At 43.0% G+C, this 12,993-nt stretch overlaps 1 protein-coding gene across 1 annotated transcript; it reads right to left on the minus strand.

The window, feature by feature from the left end:
- Positions 1 to 10,518: 10,518 nt before the first annotated feature.
- On the minus strand, positions 10,519 to 10,992 carry LOC145282823 (uncharacterized). The gene has a single exon (XM_080132258.1). The coding sequence runs from the start codon at positions 10,990 to 10,992 to the stop codon at positions 10,519 to 10,521; it is 474 nt and encodes a 157-aa protein (XP_079988384.1).
- Between the last annotated feature and the right edge of the window lie 2,001 nt (positions 10,993 to 12,993).

Below are 12,993 nucleotides of genomic sequence, written 5' to 3' on the forward strand. Positions count from 1 at the left end.
CAAAACAACAGAAACAATAACAACTAATGAGGCTAGAGGCCCAGCAATATGAAAATCAACAGCACATGAAAAAGCTGTTGACTCTGGTCATAAAAAATATAACATTCACCGATAATAACACTTCAGTTTCACAAGACCCAATATGGAATACAATTGAAAATTTCTGCTACAGACCAGAAGAAGGTAAATCTTTGGAAGTTTATTTTCGGCAGTATCAAGATTTTTAGTATTGCAAACAGTGGTCGGACCAGAAAAAGATCTGTTTGCTATGATGAAAACTAGAGACGACCAAGCATAACAAGTTTGTGGGTTTGATTTTACCACGTAAAACATTGGAATTGTCTTTTGCCAAGACATAGGAAATTCTTACAAAAGTATTTAGCTTGAAAAATTTTTTATTCCATAAGCGATGGTCATGAATTTTCAGAAAAATTATGAAAATAACTTCGTAACGTATGCAGCCATGGTAAATAAACATTGCGACGAATTCAAACTTTCATAACTCAGTGCTGACAGTTTTGACAGTTTAGTATTTGCGCAAGGACTGATTTCTGGTCGAGATGCAGAAATTAAGAGGTGTGTCCTAACAAAATTTGTAAATGAATCAAACCTAACCCTACAAAAGTTAACGGAAGACTGCCAGAAAATAGAAATTATTAAAAAATATTTGATGGATATCGAAGCTGGAGTCGTGCAGATAAAAAAGCAAACAGATAATTTAAACCCCACATAAAAAATAAAACACACGTAAGGGAAAAACATATGGACATATAACTAAGAATAAATCCTGTCTCAATGTAATCGATGTGGTAATTTGCATTGGGTTGAGGATGTTAATATTTATCCAGAAACTGTTTAATATGTAAAGAATAGGACACAAAGCTACGCATTGCAGAAATAAAATTAAATACAAAACCCGATTGTATTTGGCAGAGACTGAAAATAACGAAGAATTGCAATATAAAAGTTTATGATAAAAAATAAAAATGCAACTCAATGAGGATTCAAACATTTCTGTAGTAAATTTAAATACTTGGAAGAAATTGAATGCTGAGAAATGCAAAAGAGAAAGACTGTTAACGGAATGCAGATTAAATTCAAAGTGAATTTTTAGTAAACGTCACATTATTGGGAAAAAGAAAATTAAAAGTTTATGTATTAAGGAATACCACTAACCTACTCGGGGTGGACTGGGTTAATGAAATTAAATTATCGAACCAATCAATTAGGTGTGTCAGAAATTTCGTGAAAAATAGTGAATAATTCCACCCCAACTTTCCAAGCTTATAACTCCTCGATAAATGTAATTCAAGCCCTAATTTTTTTTTTCAATTAAAGGAGCAAGGGCCAAGGTTTCATTTAAAAAAAAACAACAAACAACGTGTTTTTAAAAAAAAAAAAGGTCTTAAACTTCGGACTTTATAGGTAAATTTCTAAAAAAAACACTACTTTTTTGTTTTAAATTTGAATATATTATTTATTGACCTTTTCTCTTCAATTTGTGATATACAACACTTTGGTGAGTAAATTAATTATTTACTTTTTAATAGACATTTCAAAATGGGAGGCGTGAATTATTCGACCCTCTGTCTTGCCAAGCTTATAACTACTTGAAAAATGTAATTCAAGCCCTAATTTTTTTTCAATTAAAGGAGCAAGGACCAAGGTTTCATTAAAAAAAAAACAAACAACAAACAACGTAGTTGTTTTTAAAAAAAAAGGTTTTAAACTTCGGACTTATAGGTAAATTTTTAAAAAACACTACTTTTTTGTTTTAAATTTGAATATATTATTTATTGACCTTTTCTCTTCAATTTGTGATATATAACACTTTGGTGAGTAAATTAATTATTTACTTTTTAATAGACATTTCAAAATGGGAGGCGTGAAATATTCGACCCCCTGTCTTTCCAAGCTTATAACTCCTCGAAAAATGTAATTCAAGCCCTAATTTTTTTTTCAATTAAAGGAGCAAGGACCAAGGTTTCATTTAAAAAAAACAAAAGAAAAAAACAAACAATGTTGTTTAAAAAAAGCTTTTAAATTTCGAACTTTACAGGTAAATTTCTAAAAAACACTACTTTTTTTTAAATTTGAATATATTATTTATTGACCTTTTTTCTTCAGTTTGTGATATATAACATTTTGGTGAGTAAATTAATTATTTACTTTTTAATAGACACTTGAAAATGGGGGGGCGTGAATTAAAAAAAAACGTTTGTCTAAAATATTATATTCAGTTTATCGGAAAGAGCATAAAATTTCACAGTGACCCTGAAAATATCGTAAAAATAGAATCAATAGAAAAATTTTTATAGATTTTTAAAGTTTAAAAATTGAAAAATATTGAGTCGTAAAATTCATTACTGTTTTTTTTTTTTAAATAAAAAAAATATTTCTATTACTTTTAAAACAACTTTAATAGTTTATTTTGGAAGTATAATCCATAAAGAAAATAAACAACCCACTTTTAAAAGAGAAATTACGAGTTTTTTATATTTTATTCGCAGTTTCGTGTTAGGGATGTAAAAAATTGCTACAAATGTTCTGATACACCTACCAATCAATCAATAACTTTTGCAAAACAAAAATAAAAAGGACAGCAGACGCCCATGCCTTGGAAAACAAATTGAAAGGAAACTTTTGTGCTCATGATTATCATCCCGATTTAAGAAAGACAGAAGGCGCAAACAAACTGATACGTTTCTTTTCTTCTCTTTTTGTTTACCAACATACACTACAGGCTGCATGGAAACAGATTTTTGCCAAATTTTCCGTTAAAGCATTTAATAAAACGCCCAGTTGATCTTCAAGATCAATAATTAGTCTCATATTCCATTATACAAGCGGAATGTCTTCATTTGCGGTGCGATCGTCGTAGCTTTTCTTCTTGAGGAACTTAATCGACGTCCTCTTTACTGGAAAGAAAGCGCCGTATATCTCAGATGTGACATGGCACTCCATCAAATGTGACCTTGTTCTTTGAGATTATTTCAATTATTGTCTGCCTCCCCCCCCCATTCGGTTGTATAGCGAGGAATGAGCGGTTTTACCCACACCTCTTCACTCACCGTGATCTTCACTTGCGCATGTTTTGCTTTCTCCATTGTAGCCAGTGGATGTCACCATTCGTACATAAAAACAGATCAATGTGGCACTGGCGTTTCGTCTTGGCCAGTCCTTAGTGCCATATTATACCATATTATATTTAGCAAATTTCATTACCTCATTTGCCGTTTTTGGTTTAATTATCACCCACATCGCCACTCTCCCAGGTCCACAGTCAATCATATTTTAATATGGTTCATGTTGTTTATGTGCGATATCAGAACCCAATCGCTGCCAATTTTTTGTTTCACGCAATTTCCCTTTTTAATGCTACGACGACGCAGAGTCAAGGCATTGATACTCCTTAATTTGCTCTACCACCTCACGAACATCATTTGTATGTTAGGACTCACTTTCCTTTCCAAATTGGTGCATATTATGCAGGTTCCTCAGATCTTCGCCACAGCATGCAAAAAATCACATCGGTCTTTCCCCATAGTCAGGTTTTCATCACACAAATCAGTCCATTCGTTTTGTCTTCTGATGGAATTAACGTTATCTTCAAGCTGAATTTTCTGATGAGGTCTCTTAGTTCTTCAAGTCAACACTTGATAAGCATTGTAGTTCCCGTTTTAAAGCCAAATTGGTCCCTTCGTCGTGGAATCGAGTTGCTTAACATTAATATAGATACTATAATCTATTTGTGTAACCAAGCAGCGATTACTCCACCTATTTCTAACAAAGTAAGGCTGCGAGCGTCGCTCCTTCTCAACCATTCTGATCCCCTATTTATATGCCAATAACTCCTTAGAGAGTCTCCCTATTTATTTCCGTATCATGCGCAGCACCTTTTCATCAGTTGTATCCTTCTACCAGTCTGCCTTTTAATAAAGCTGCATGCAGACTGAATCTCCTCCCAGCTGGTCTATAACATCATTCAACTAGTCTAGGGCGCACAATCACTCTAAGGCATAGCGGTATTTGCCTTGCTACAATTTCGGTATCTATCTTTCCACAAGCTTTCACCTCTATGTTATCCATCGCTCTAAAATTGCTGGCTTCATTCAACTAAGTCCTCCACTTGATGCATCGAATCGGATGACGTTTGCTTTGCAGGGTCAAAGTACGACAGCAACATATCCTTGCAATTTAGATTCTTGATTTGCTGGAGAGTCTCTGGTGATTTTCTGTCCACTGGTACTCAACGTCTTTTTTTTTTTTTAGATCTCTCGACATGGTGCTGTGAGATCGGACGGGTTTAGAATGAAACGTGTAATATACATGATGATTAGGCATAGGACAACAGCATATTCTTTTCATTGCTTTGACTCTCGAGTGTGTATACGTTGATATCTTATATGCTTTTATATAGAGTGACGTGGTTCTCGGTTAATTAACTGTGTCTAATTATGTCGGATATATACTCGAGAGTCAAAACAATGAAAAGAATATTCTGTTGTGAAAGCCCTAGTGATTTATTTCTGTTACCTTGCTGGGATCAGGGTACATACCATTTTGATCGTAGATTGCACCAAAGAACTGAGCTTGTTTCTCATTAATGGCACACTTTTCACGGTTGAAACAAAGTTCTTTCTTGTGTATAATCCTCATCAAATTGTGAAGGGTCTTGTCATGCTCTTCTTGGGGTCCTCTAAAAACAAAGACATCATCAATTAACTCTAGAGTGCCAAGGTACGTCTCCAGGATCATTTCTATCTTCTGGATAGACATCACGAGACAAAGAGGCATCCATTGAAAACAGTCTTCCAAAATGGGAGTTGAAGGTAGTAAACAGTTGTGAGACGGCATCGAGTTTGATGGACCAATAGCCATTATTAGCATCAAATTTAGTAAGATATTTGGCACCAGAGAGTTTATGTGCAAGTTCTTCAATTGTAGGGGTCTTGTAATGACAGCACATGATGGCCTTGTTTAAATCTTTCATTGGCGGAGTTTTCCATTGCATTTACGCACATAAACCAAGCTGCTGGGCCATTCTGTAGACTCGGTTACTTTTCGTATGACACCTTGTTTTACCATATTCTGCTATTGATTTCGTATGACACCTTGTTTTACCATATTCTGCAATGGATTTCGTATGACACCTTGTTTTACCATATTCTGCAATGGATTTCGTATGACACCTTGTTTTACCATATTCTGCTATTGATTTCGTATGACACCTTGTTTTACCATATTCTGCAATGGATTTCGTATGACACCTTGTTTTACCATATTCTGCTATTGATTTCGTATGACACCTTGTTTTACCATATTCTGCAATGGATTTCGTATGACACCTTGTTTTACCATATTCTGCAATGGATTTCGTATGACACCTTGTTTTACCATATTCTGCAATTGATTTCGTATGACACCTTGTTTTACCATATTCTGCAATGGATTTCGTATGACACCTTGTTTTACCATATTCTGCAATGGATTTCGTATGACACCTTGTTTAACCATATTCTGCAATTGATTTCTTCCCTCATGCGTATGGGACATTTTCTTTGTGTATGTTGGGATGGTTGTCTGGTTTCAGGACAATATGATATTCACCCTCAAAATTAGTGATACTGTCAAAACAGTCTGGGTACATATTTATCAGATCCTGCGTTTATCCTCTTGAAACTGGGGATTCCTGGATTGCACAATGTAGAATTACCAGTTTAAGGTCTCTGGTTTAAGTAGTCCTGTTGTTATATAGTTTTCATTATTATTATTATTATTATTGATATCTTCTAGTCCTGTGATAGTAGGCGTTTCTGTTGTTGCAACAAAGAACTTGGGTGTCTTTCATTTTCTTTTATGTGAACAAGTTATTTTTATGGATCCGTGCTGTTTTATATTAGAACCATTATATGCTGTTAAAACATTTGGTTTATCCTTTGTTGCACCGAGGAATAGCCTCCTGCTGCACTTATTAGGTGTGGGAACATCTTCTGGAAGCTACACAATGTAAGTGTATTGCCCTCCGCTGCTGTATCACCTTTAGATTTCAGAAAGTGGGTGCCTGGGAGGTTGGAAAAATTGATTATAAGGTTTAAAAAAATATCTCACCGATGATCACTTTGTTTGTGGATAGAGATGAAACTTATTAAATATCCCTTCATTGCCTATCAGAGGCATTTACAATGCACACGGTTGCTGTGATTCTGATGCTTGTACTGGTTCCTTTGTATTTCTCGGTGTCCTAGTTTACTATTTATTTATTTCCATGTTATGTTGACACATGTGTTGAGGGGGCCGATCGTCCGGAGACAATCGACCCAACAACTAACAAAATAGACACAGGCAAAAGGTAAACAGCAAAAAGGCAAAAGAAGAATGACAGACACAGGTTGTTTGGTTAAAGACAAGGGTTCGCCTTTTATTTTGAATAGAAGAAGCAAAAATCGTTTAATCTGGGTGCTGGTCGCCTGGAATGTCGCACGTCACTGGAGGCAAGATCTGGAGGCCCGGACTGGTACTCTGGACGTAGTGTGGTTCAGAGGGTGCTCGCTGGGTATGGAACGATCAGCTGGGCGTCAGAGCGATCCGGATCGAATGGTGGACACTGAGAGGTCGGGGTCAGTGTTAAGGGACGGACGGCACTGATAACGGACGACCAGTAGGGAGCCAGATTGCAAACCAGAGGAACAACGTGCGAGTGAGGTAGCAGACCAGAGGTGCAAGGTGCAAGCGAGGTAGCGGACCAGAGGTGCGAGGTAGCGGACCAGAGGTGCAAGGTGCAAGCGAGGTAGCGGACCAGAGGTGCAAGGCGCAAGCGAGGTAGCGGACCAGAGGTGCAAGGCACAAGTGAGGTAGCGGACCAGAGGTGCAAGAGAGGTAGCGGGCCAGAGGTGCAAGGCGCAAGTGAGGTAGCGGACCAGAGGTGCAAGGCACAAGCGAGGTAGCGGACCAGAGGTGCAAGACAGGTAGCGGGCCAGAGGTGCAAGGCGCAAGCGAGGTAACGGACCAGAGGTGCGAGGTTGCAGGCGGGAGATGCAGGTGTAGTGCAGAAAGCTGAGGCTGCAGGGAGGAGGTGCAGGAAGCTGCAGGCAGGAGATGCTGGAGGCTGCAGGCAGGAGATGCAGGAAGCTGCAGGCAGGAGATGCAGGAAGCTGGAGGCTGCAGGCAGGAGGTGCTAACAGAGTAAACAAAGTGGTAGGTCTTTCGTAGGAACCTAGTCCTGAAAAGGGATCTTTGAATTACTGCTGTTGCTGCATCGGTTCTGGTTCTGGGGTGTTTCCTGGCCGTTGCTGCTACCGCATGAGATCCTTCGGCAAGTGAGTGGATCTCCAAATTCGGGGACTTGTAGCCCCCTAGCCGGCTTGACTTTTTTGGCCGAAAGGCGCTTTCTTTGTGGAGACAGGGTGTTACAAGTGACGTCGCTCTCAGAAAATGAATAAATGAAGGTCATTAATTCCAGACGAAATTTTTACAAATCAAACTTATTTTAGAAGTTTGAGAATTGTATTTTAATTCATTCCGTCTGAAACAAAAAGACATAAAAGATTAATTTTTATGTGTATTTCCTTTAACAGCGAGGATGCTGGGGAAAGGAGACATAAGTAGGTCAGCTGGCCTTGCCTTTTAGGTGTGGCTATTCGTCCACTCTCCTTTCTTTTCTTCTGTTGCTCATGCTAGAAATGACGCGTGCTTATTTTATTGTATATAAAACGGTGGAGTGGGGAAAGGTAGTTTTTCTTGCCCCCACGACAAGGCCCTCTCCCTGGATAATTGATCATACTCAATTACAAATATGATGTACTGTCCCAGTGAGGGGATGTATGTATATGATGGTTTTCGATCATGCCCTCTCCCTGGATACTTGGGTATAATCCACTAGTAGTAGATGTACGTCTTATATCTACTTGGAAAGGTAACCTTTCTTCCACGCCTGGTGTGTTTGGTGGGAGGGCTGGACACTTCTGGAGTTGGGTCTGTCTCTTGGCGAGCTGGCTGCGATTGTGTTATTGTTGGGGCTGGTTCGGCATCTGGGTGAGTTAAGGCGGGTTCTGCCCCTTGCGATGTCTTTTCCAGGAAAGCTGGTTTAACCCTGTCGATAGAAATGGTGTCGTTTCGATTTCCTCGGTTGATGGTCAGATGTTTTTCAGTACGCTGCAAGACTTTAAATGGACCTTGGTATGTTGATATTAGTGGTCTCTTTACTGCATCATTCCGTATGAAGACATATTTGCAATCCTGCAGCTGGTGAGGGACATGGACGGTTGGTGATGATGGTTGCCTGGGTGGTGAGTACTGGAGTTGGGACATTTTATGGCATAGCTCTTGAGTGTTGCCGAAGTAAGATTGGGCGTGGTATCCTCGAAGTATTGGCCGGGTAGAGAAAGTGTCGTGCCGAAGACTACTTCTGCTGGGGCATAACCTAGGTCCTCTTTCAGTGAGTTTCGGATTGACAAGAGGATCAGAGGTAGCTCGTCCACCCAGTTGTTGGTGGAGTGTCTTGTGGTCAGAGAAGCCTTCAGTGTCCGGTGAAATCTTTCCACGAGGCCGTTGGCGCAAGGGTGATAGGCTGTGGTCTTGATGTGCTTGACGCCAAGTATTTGGGTAAACTCCTGGAAGAGTAGGGACTGAAACTGTGCACCGCGGTCTGTGGTGATAATGCCGGGCACACCAAATACTGCAATCCACTCTTGAAGGACGGCCTTTGCTACTGTGTTAGCCGAGGTGTCTCTGATCGGAACTGCCACTGGCCACCTGGAAAAACGGCCACAACAGTGAGGAGGTGTTGGTAATTCTGGCACATTGGGAGAGGCCCGACTATGTCGATATGAATATGACTGAAGCGAGCGTCGGGATTGCTGAATGTGCCTGGTGGGGATCTTGTGTGTCTGTGTACCTTGCATTTTTGGCACTCAAGACACGTTGACACCCAATTCCGGATGTCCGAGTTCATATTCGGCCACATAAAGCGGTCGGTGATAAGTTTTCCTGTGGCCCGTTTGCTGGGGTGTGACATCCCGTGGAGATGGTTGAAGATCTGCCTCCGGAGTGCTGGAGGTATGTAAGGTCTGGGATGGCTCAGTTTGGTGTCACAGTAAATGGTTCTGCTACTGAAGGGGGCCGGGAATTCCTTTAACTGCAGGGATGTGTTTGCCAACACATCTGGGAGGGTTGCATCGGAGTCCTGTGCCTCTGCTATCCGGTCCTGGCTGAGCGGGCTGTCTTCCATGGCGTTGCTGTTGGACCTGGACAAGGCATCAGCAAGTGTTATTTTCGCCTTTGACATATTAAATGTCGGAGGTAAACTGGGAGATGTAGTCCAGGTGCCTGATCTCACGGGCAGAATATTTGTCTGAGTTGTTAGACAGAGAAGTTGTCAGGGGTTTATGGTCTGTTAAAACAGTAAAACTGCGGCCCTCGAGTAGGTGGCGAAAGTGCTTGATAGCGAGGTAGATTGCTAGAAGCTCTTTGGAGAAAGTGCTATATCTCGACTGAGCTGGTGAAAGTTTAGCCGAGAAGAAGGCTATAGGTTTGCGTTGGTCTTCACTCTCCTGTTCCACGACAGCTCCTACTCCAGTATCTGAGGCATCTGTAGTGAGATATATGTGCGTCCGGGTGTCCTCGTTCAGGTGTGCCAACTTTGTGAAGTTTGCTAAAGCAGCTTTTGCTGCGTAAAAAGCTTTTACTTGTTCCCCTTCCAGAGTGATGGATTTGTTTTTTCTCTGGAGGAAGTTTGTCAGGGGGGTGAGGAGATCTGAGCATTTTGGGATGAAACGTCGGTAAAAGTTTACCATGCCCAAGAAACGTCGTAGTTGTTTTATGGATGTTGGCATGGGAAAATCCCGTATCGCTTCTATTTTCGCCGGAAGTGGAGTGATCCCATGAGCATCGGTGTGGTGTCCTAGGAAGTCTATGTGCTGTGCTCCGAATTCGCACTTGTCTGGGTTGATTCGGAGTCCATAGTGTTTCAGACGGCGAAACACTTCTTCCAGGTGTTTTGCGTGGGTCTCCACATCTCTGCTGGCCACCAAGATGTCGTCTATGTAGGCGTAGACGTATGGCAGGCCACGCAGAACCTCGTCCATAAGCCTTTGTAAAGTCTGGGCTACATTACGTAGTCCAAAGGGCATTGTTAAGAATTCGAACAGTCCGAAAGAGGTTGTAACGGCTGTCTTATGTATGTCCTCTGGGGCAACTGGTACCTGGTAATATGCCTTGGTCAGGTCGATCTTTGAAAAGATACGAGCCCCCTGTAGGCCTGATGCGAAGTCGTGAATGTGTGGAACTGGATACCGGTCGGGCACTGTAGACGCGTTTAGTTTTCGGTAGTCCACGCAGACTCTGAACTCCCCATCAGGCTTGGGTACCAAATGTAGTGGCGATGTATATGGACTGTCTGAGGGACGGATGGTGTTGTCCGCCAACATCTCTTCAAAAGCCTTCTTGGCATATGCCAGCTTGTGTGGGGGAGTCGTCGTGGCCAACGAATGCGGGTTGTCCAGTGGTCTTTATGTGGTGCTAGGTCTGATGTTCTCCTGCATCGGTAGGCTTGATAGGCTGAGTGATGTCCTTGTACCGGCACAGGATTTCCGCGTAGCGTGGGTCGTGTTGTGTTGCTACGCTAATCCCGGTTGTGTTGCAACTTGATGGGGTCCCTATAACCTTGAGAGATGTGGTGTTGTCGGATAGGGTCCTTGTCTTCATGTGGACGGTCAAGTTGTAGTGTGCTAGGAAATCGGCACCGAGCAAGGGGGTTTTGACATTTGCCACAATGAATGACCACTTGAAGTCACGCCTAAGGTTAATATTTAGTGTTAGTTCTTGGTTCCCGTAGGTTTCTATAATGGAACTGTTTGCTGCCCGAAGTTGAAATGGGGTCGGTCTTAGGTTTGACTTGTTGGTGGGTGGTACGACGCTGATGGCTGCACCGGTGTCGACTAAAAATCTTAGGCCGTTATTATGGTCCCACACATAAAAAAGACGACTATGCATGTGTGCCCCAGCAGGGATCGTCGCCGCTGCCTGCTGGTTTATTCGTTTCCCTGTGTCCTTTGGCGTGTACAGGGAGGTTGACACTTGCGAGCTTGGTCCCCGAAACATTGATGGTACCAGCATTCGTTGGGGTTATAGTTCCGTCTCTGGCTCGAACTGCGGGTACAGCTTCTATAATGCGTGCGTGGGGCTGGGCTTCGACCACAAGCGTGGGTGTCTGGGTTTCGTTGCCTCTGAAGTAAGGTGAGTTTCAGTTCTTGGAGTTTGGCTCTCATCTGGGCCATCTCCTCTTCGAAGCGCCGTGCAAGGTTTTGAGGACTATTATCGCCTTGGTGATCTCTTCGGTGAGTCCTTTCCACTTGGTGGACTCCTTCGTGGGTGTCGTCCACTTGGTGGACTCTTTCATGGCCCCGGGAATAGACCTTGTCTGCTGAATCGGCGAACACTTCCAGGGGAGTTTCTATAGGAACCAGGGCCAACACTTGAGTGATGTTCGAGAGCAACCGATCCATCCATAGGCCTTGGAGAATAGGCTCGGCCATAGTGCTGTTTCTGAGGCGACTCTTCATAAGCCGCAAGAGCTGGGATGGAGTTCTGTCGCCGAGAGACACATGAGAGAACAGGTCTCTGATGAGATCTTCATCTGAGCGGCCTGTGCGCTTGAGGATGGCATCTTTGAGGTGGGTGTACGGGGTGTTCGGGTGTATTCATCAGGATGTCCTCCACTTCTTCCACGACGGCTGCAGGTAGGGCCTGTACTACTGCGGCATATTTGGTGTCCTGCCGTGTGACTCTCATGGATGCGAAAATCGCCTCAAGTTGAATAAACCAACTCCTGGTGTTCACGGGGTTATATGGCGGTAGTTGAATGAAGGGAGTTGATGAGTTAATTTCGTGTTCTTCGGTGCCTTCCGCCATCTTCTGTGTCAGTTGTTTGCCCGTGTCGAAAGTCGCGTCGAGTCCGTCTGTATTTTTAGCAATCTTCTCTGCCAGCTGTTTTTGCCTATGTTGAGTATCACGTCGGGGTCACCCCTTGTTGCCGGGGCCAGTCGTCCGGAGACAATCGACCCAACAACTAACAAAATAGACACAGGCAAAAGGTAAACAGCATAAAGGCAAAGAAGAATGACAGACACAGATTGTTTGGTTAAAGATGAGGGTTCGCCTTTTATTTTGAATAGAAGAAGCAAAAATCGTTTAATCTGGGTGCTGGTGGCCTAGAAGGTCGCACGTCACTGGAGACAAGGTCTGGAGGTCCAGACTGGTACTCTAGACGTAGTGTGGTTCAGAGGGTGCTCGCTGGGTATGGAACGGTCAGCTGGGCGTCAGAGCGATCCGGATCGAATGGTGGACACTGAGAGGTCGGGGTCAGTGTTAAAGGACGGACGGCACTGATAACGGAGGGATCAGTGTTTAGGAACGGACGACCGGTAGGAAGCCAGATTGCAAACCAGAGGAACAACGTGCGAGTGAGGTAGCAGACCAGAGGTGCAAGGTGCAAGCGAGGTAGCGGACCAGAGGTGCAAGGCACAAGCGAGGTAGCGGACCAGAGGTGCAAGACAGGTAGCGGGCCAGAGGTGCAAGGCGCAAGCGAGGTTGCAGGCGGGAGATGCAGGTGCAGTGCAGAAAGCTGAGGCTGCAAGCAGGAGGTGTAAGAAGCTGCAGGCAGGAGATGCAGGAAGCTGGAGGCTGCAGGCAGGAGGTGCTAACAGAGTAAACAAAGTGGTAGGTCTTTCATGGGAACCTAGTCCTGAAAAGGGATCTTTGAATTACTGCTGTTGCTGCATCGGCGCTGGTTCTGGTTCTGGGGTGTTTCCTGACCGTTGCTGCTACCGCATGAGATCCTTCGGCAAGTGAGTGGATCTCCAAATTCGGGGACTTGTAGCCCCCTAGCCGGCTTGAGTTTTTTTTTGGCCGAAAACCGCTTTCTTTGTGGAGACAGGGTGTTACAAGTGACGTCGCTCTCAGAAAATGAATAAATGAAGGTCATTAATTCCAGAC

This window comes from Euprymna scolopes, chromosome 1 (assembly GCF_053919585.1).
Source record: "Euprymna scolopes isolate OS-2025 chromosome 1, ASM5391958v1, whole genome shotgun sequence".
Lineage (NCBI taxonomy): Eukaryota > Metazoa > Mollusca > Cephalopoda > Sepiida > Sepiolidae > Euprymna > Euprymna scolopes.

Coding starts and splice junctions, on each gene's coding strand:
- LOC145282823 (XM_080132258.1), bottom strand. CDS start 10,992: ATGCATAGTCGTCTTTTTTATGTGTGGGACCATAATAACGGCCTAAGA.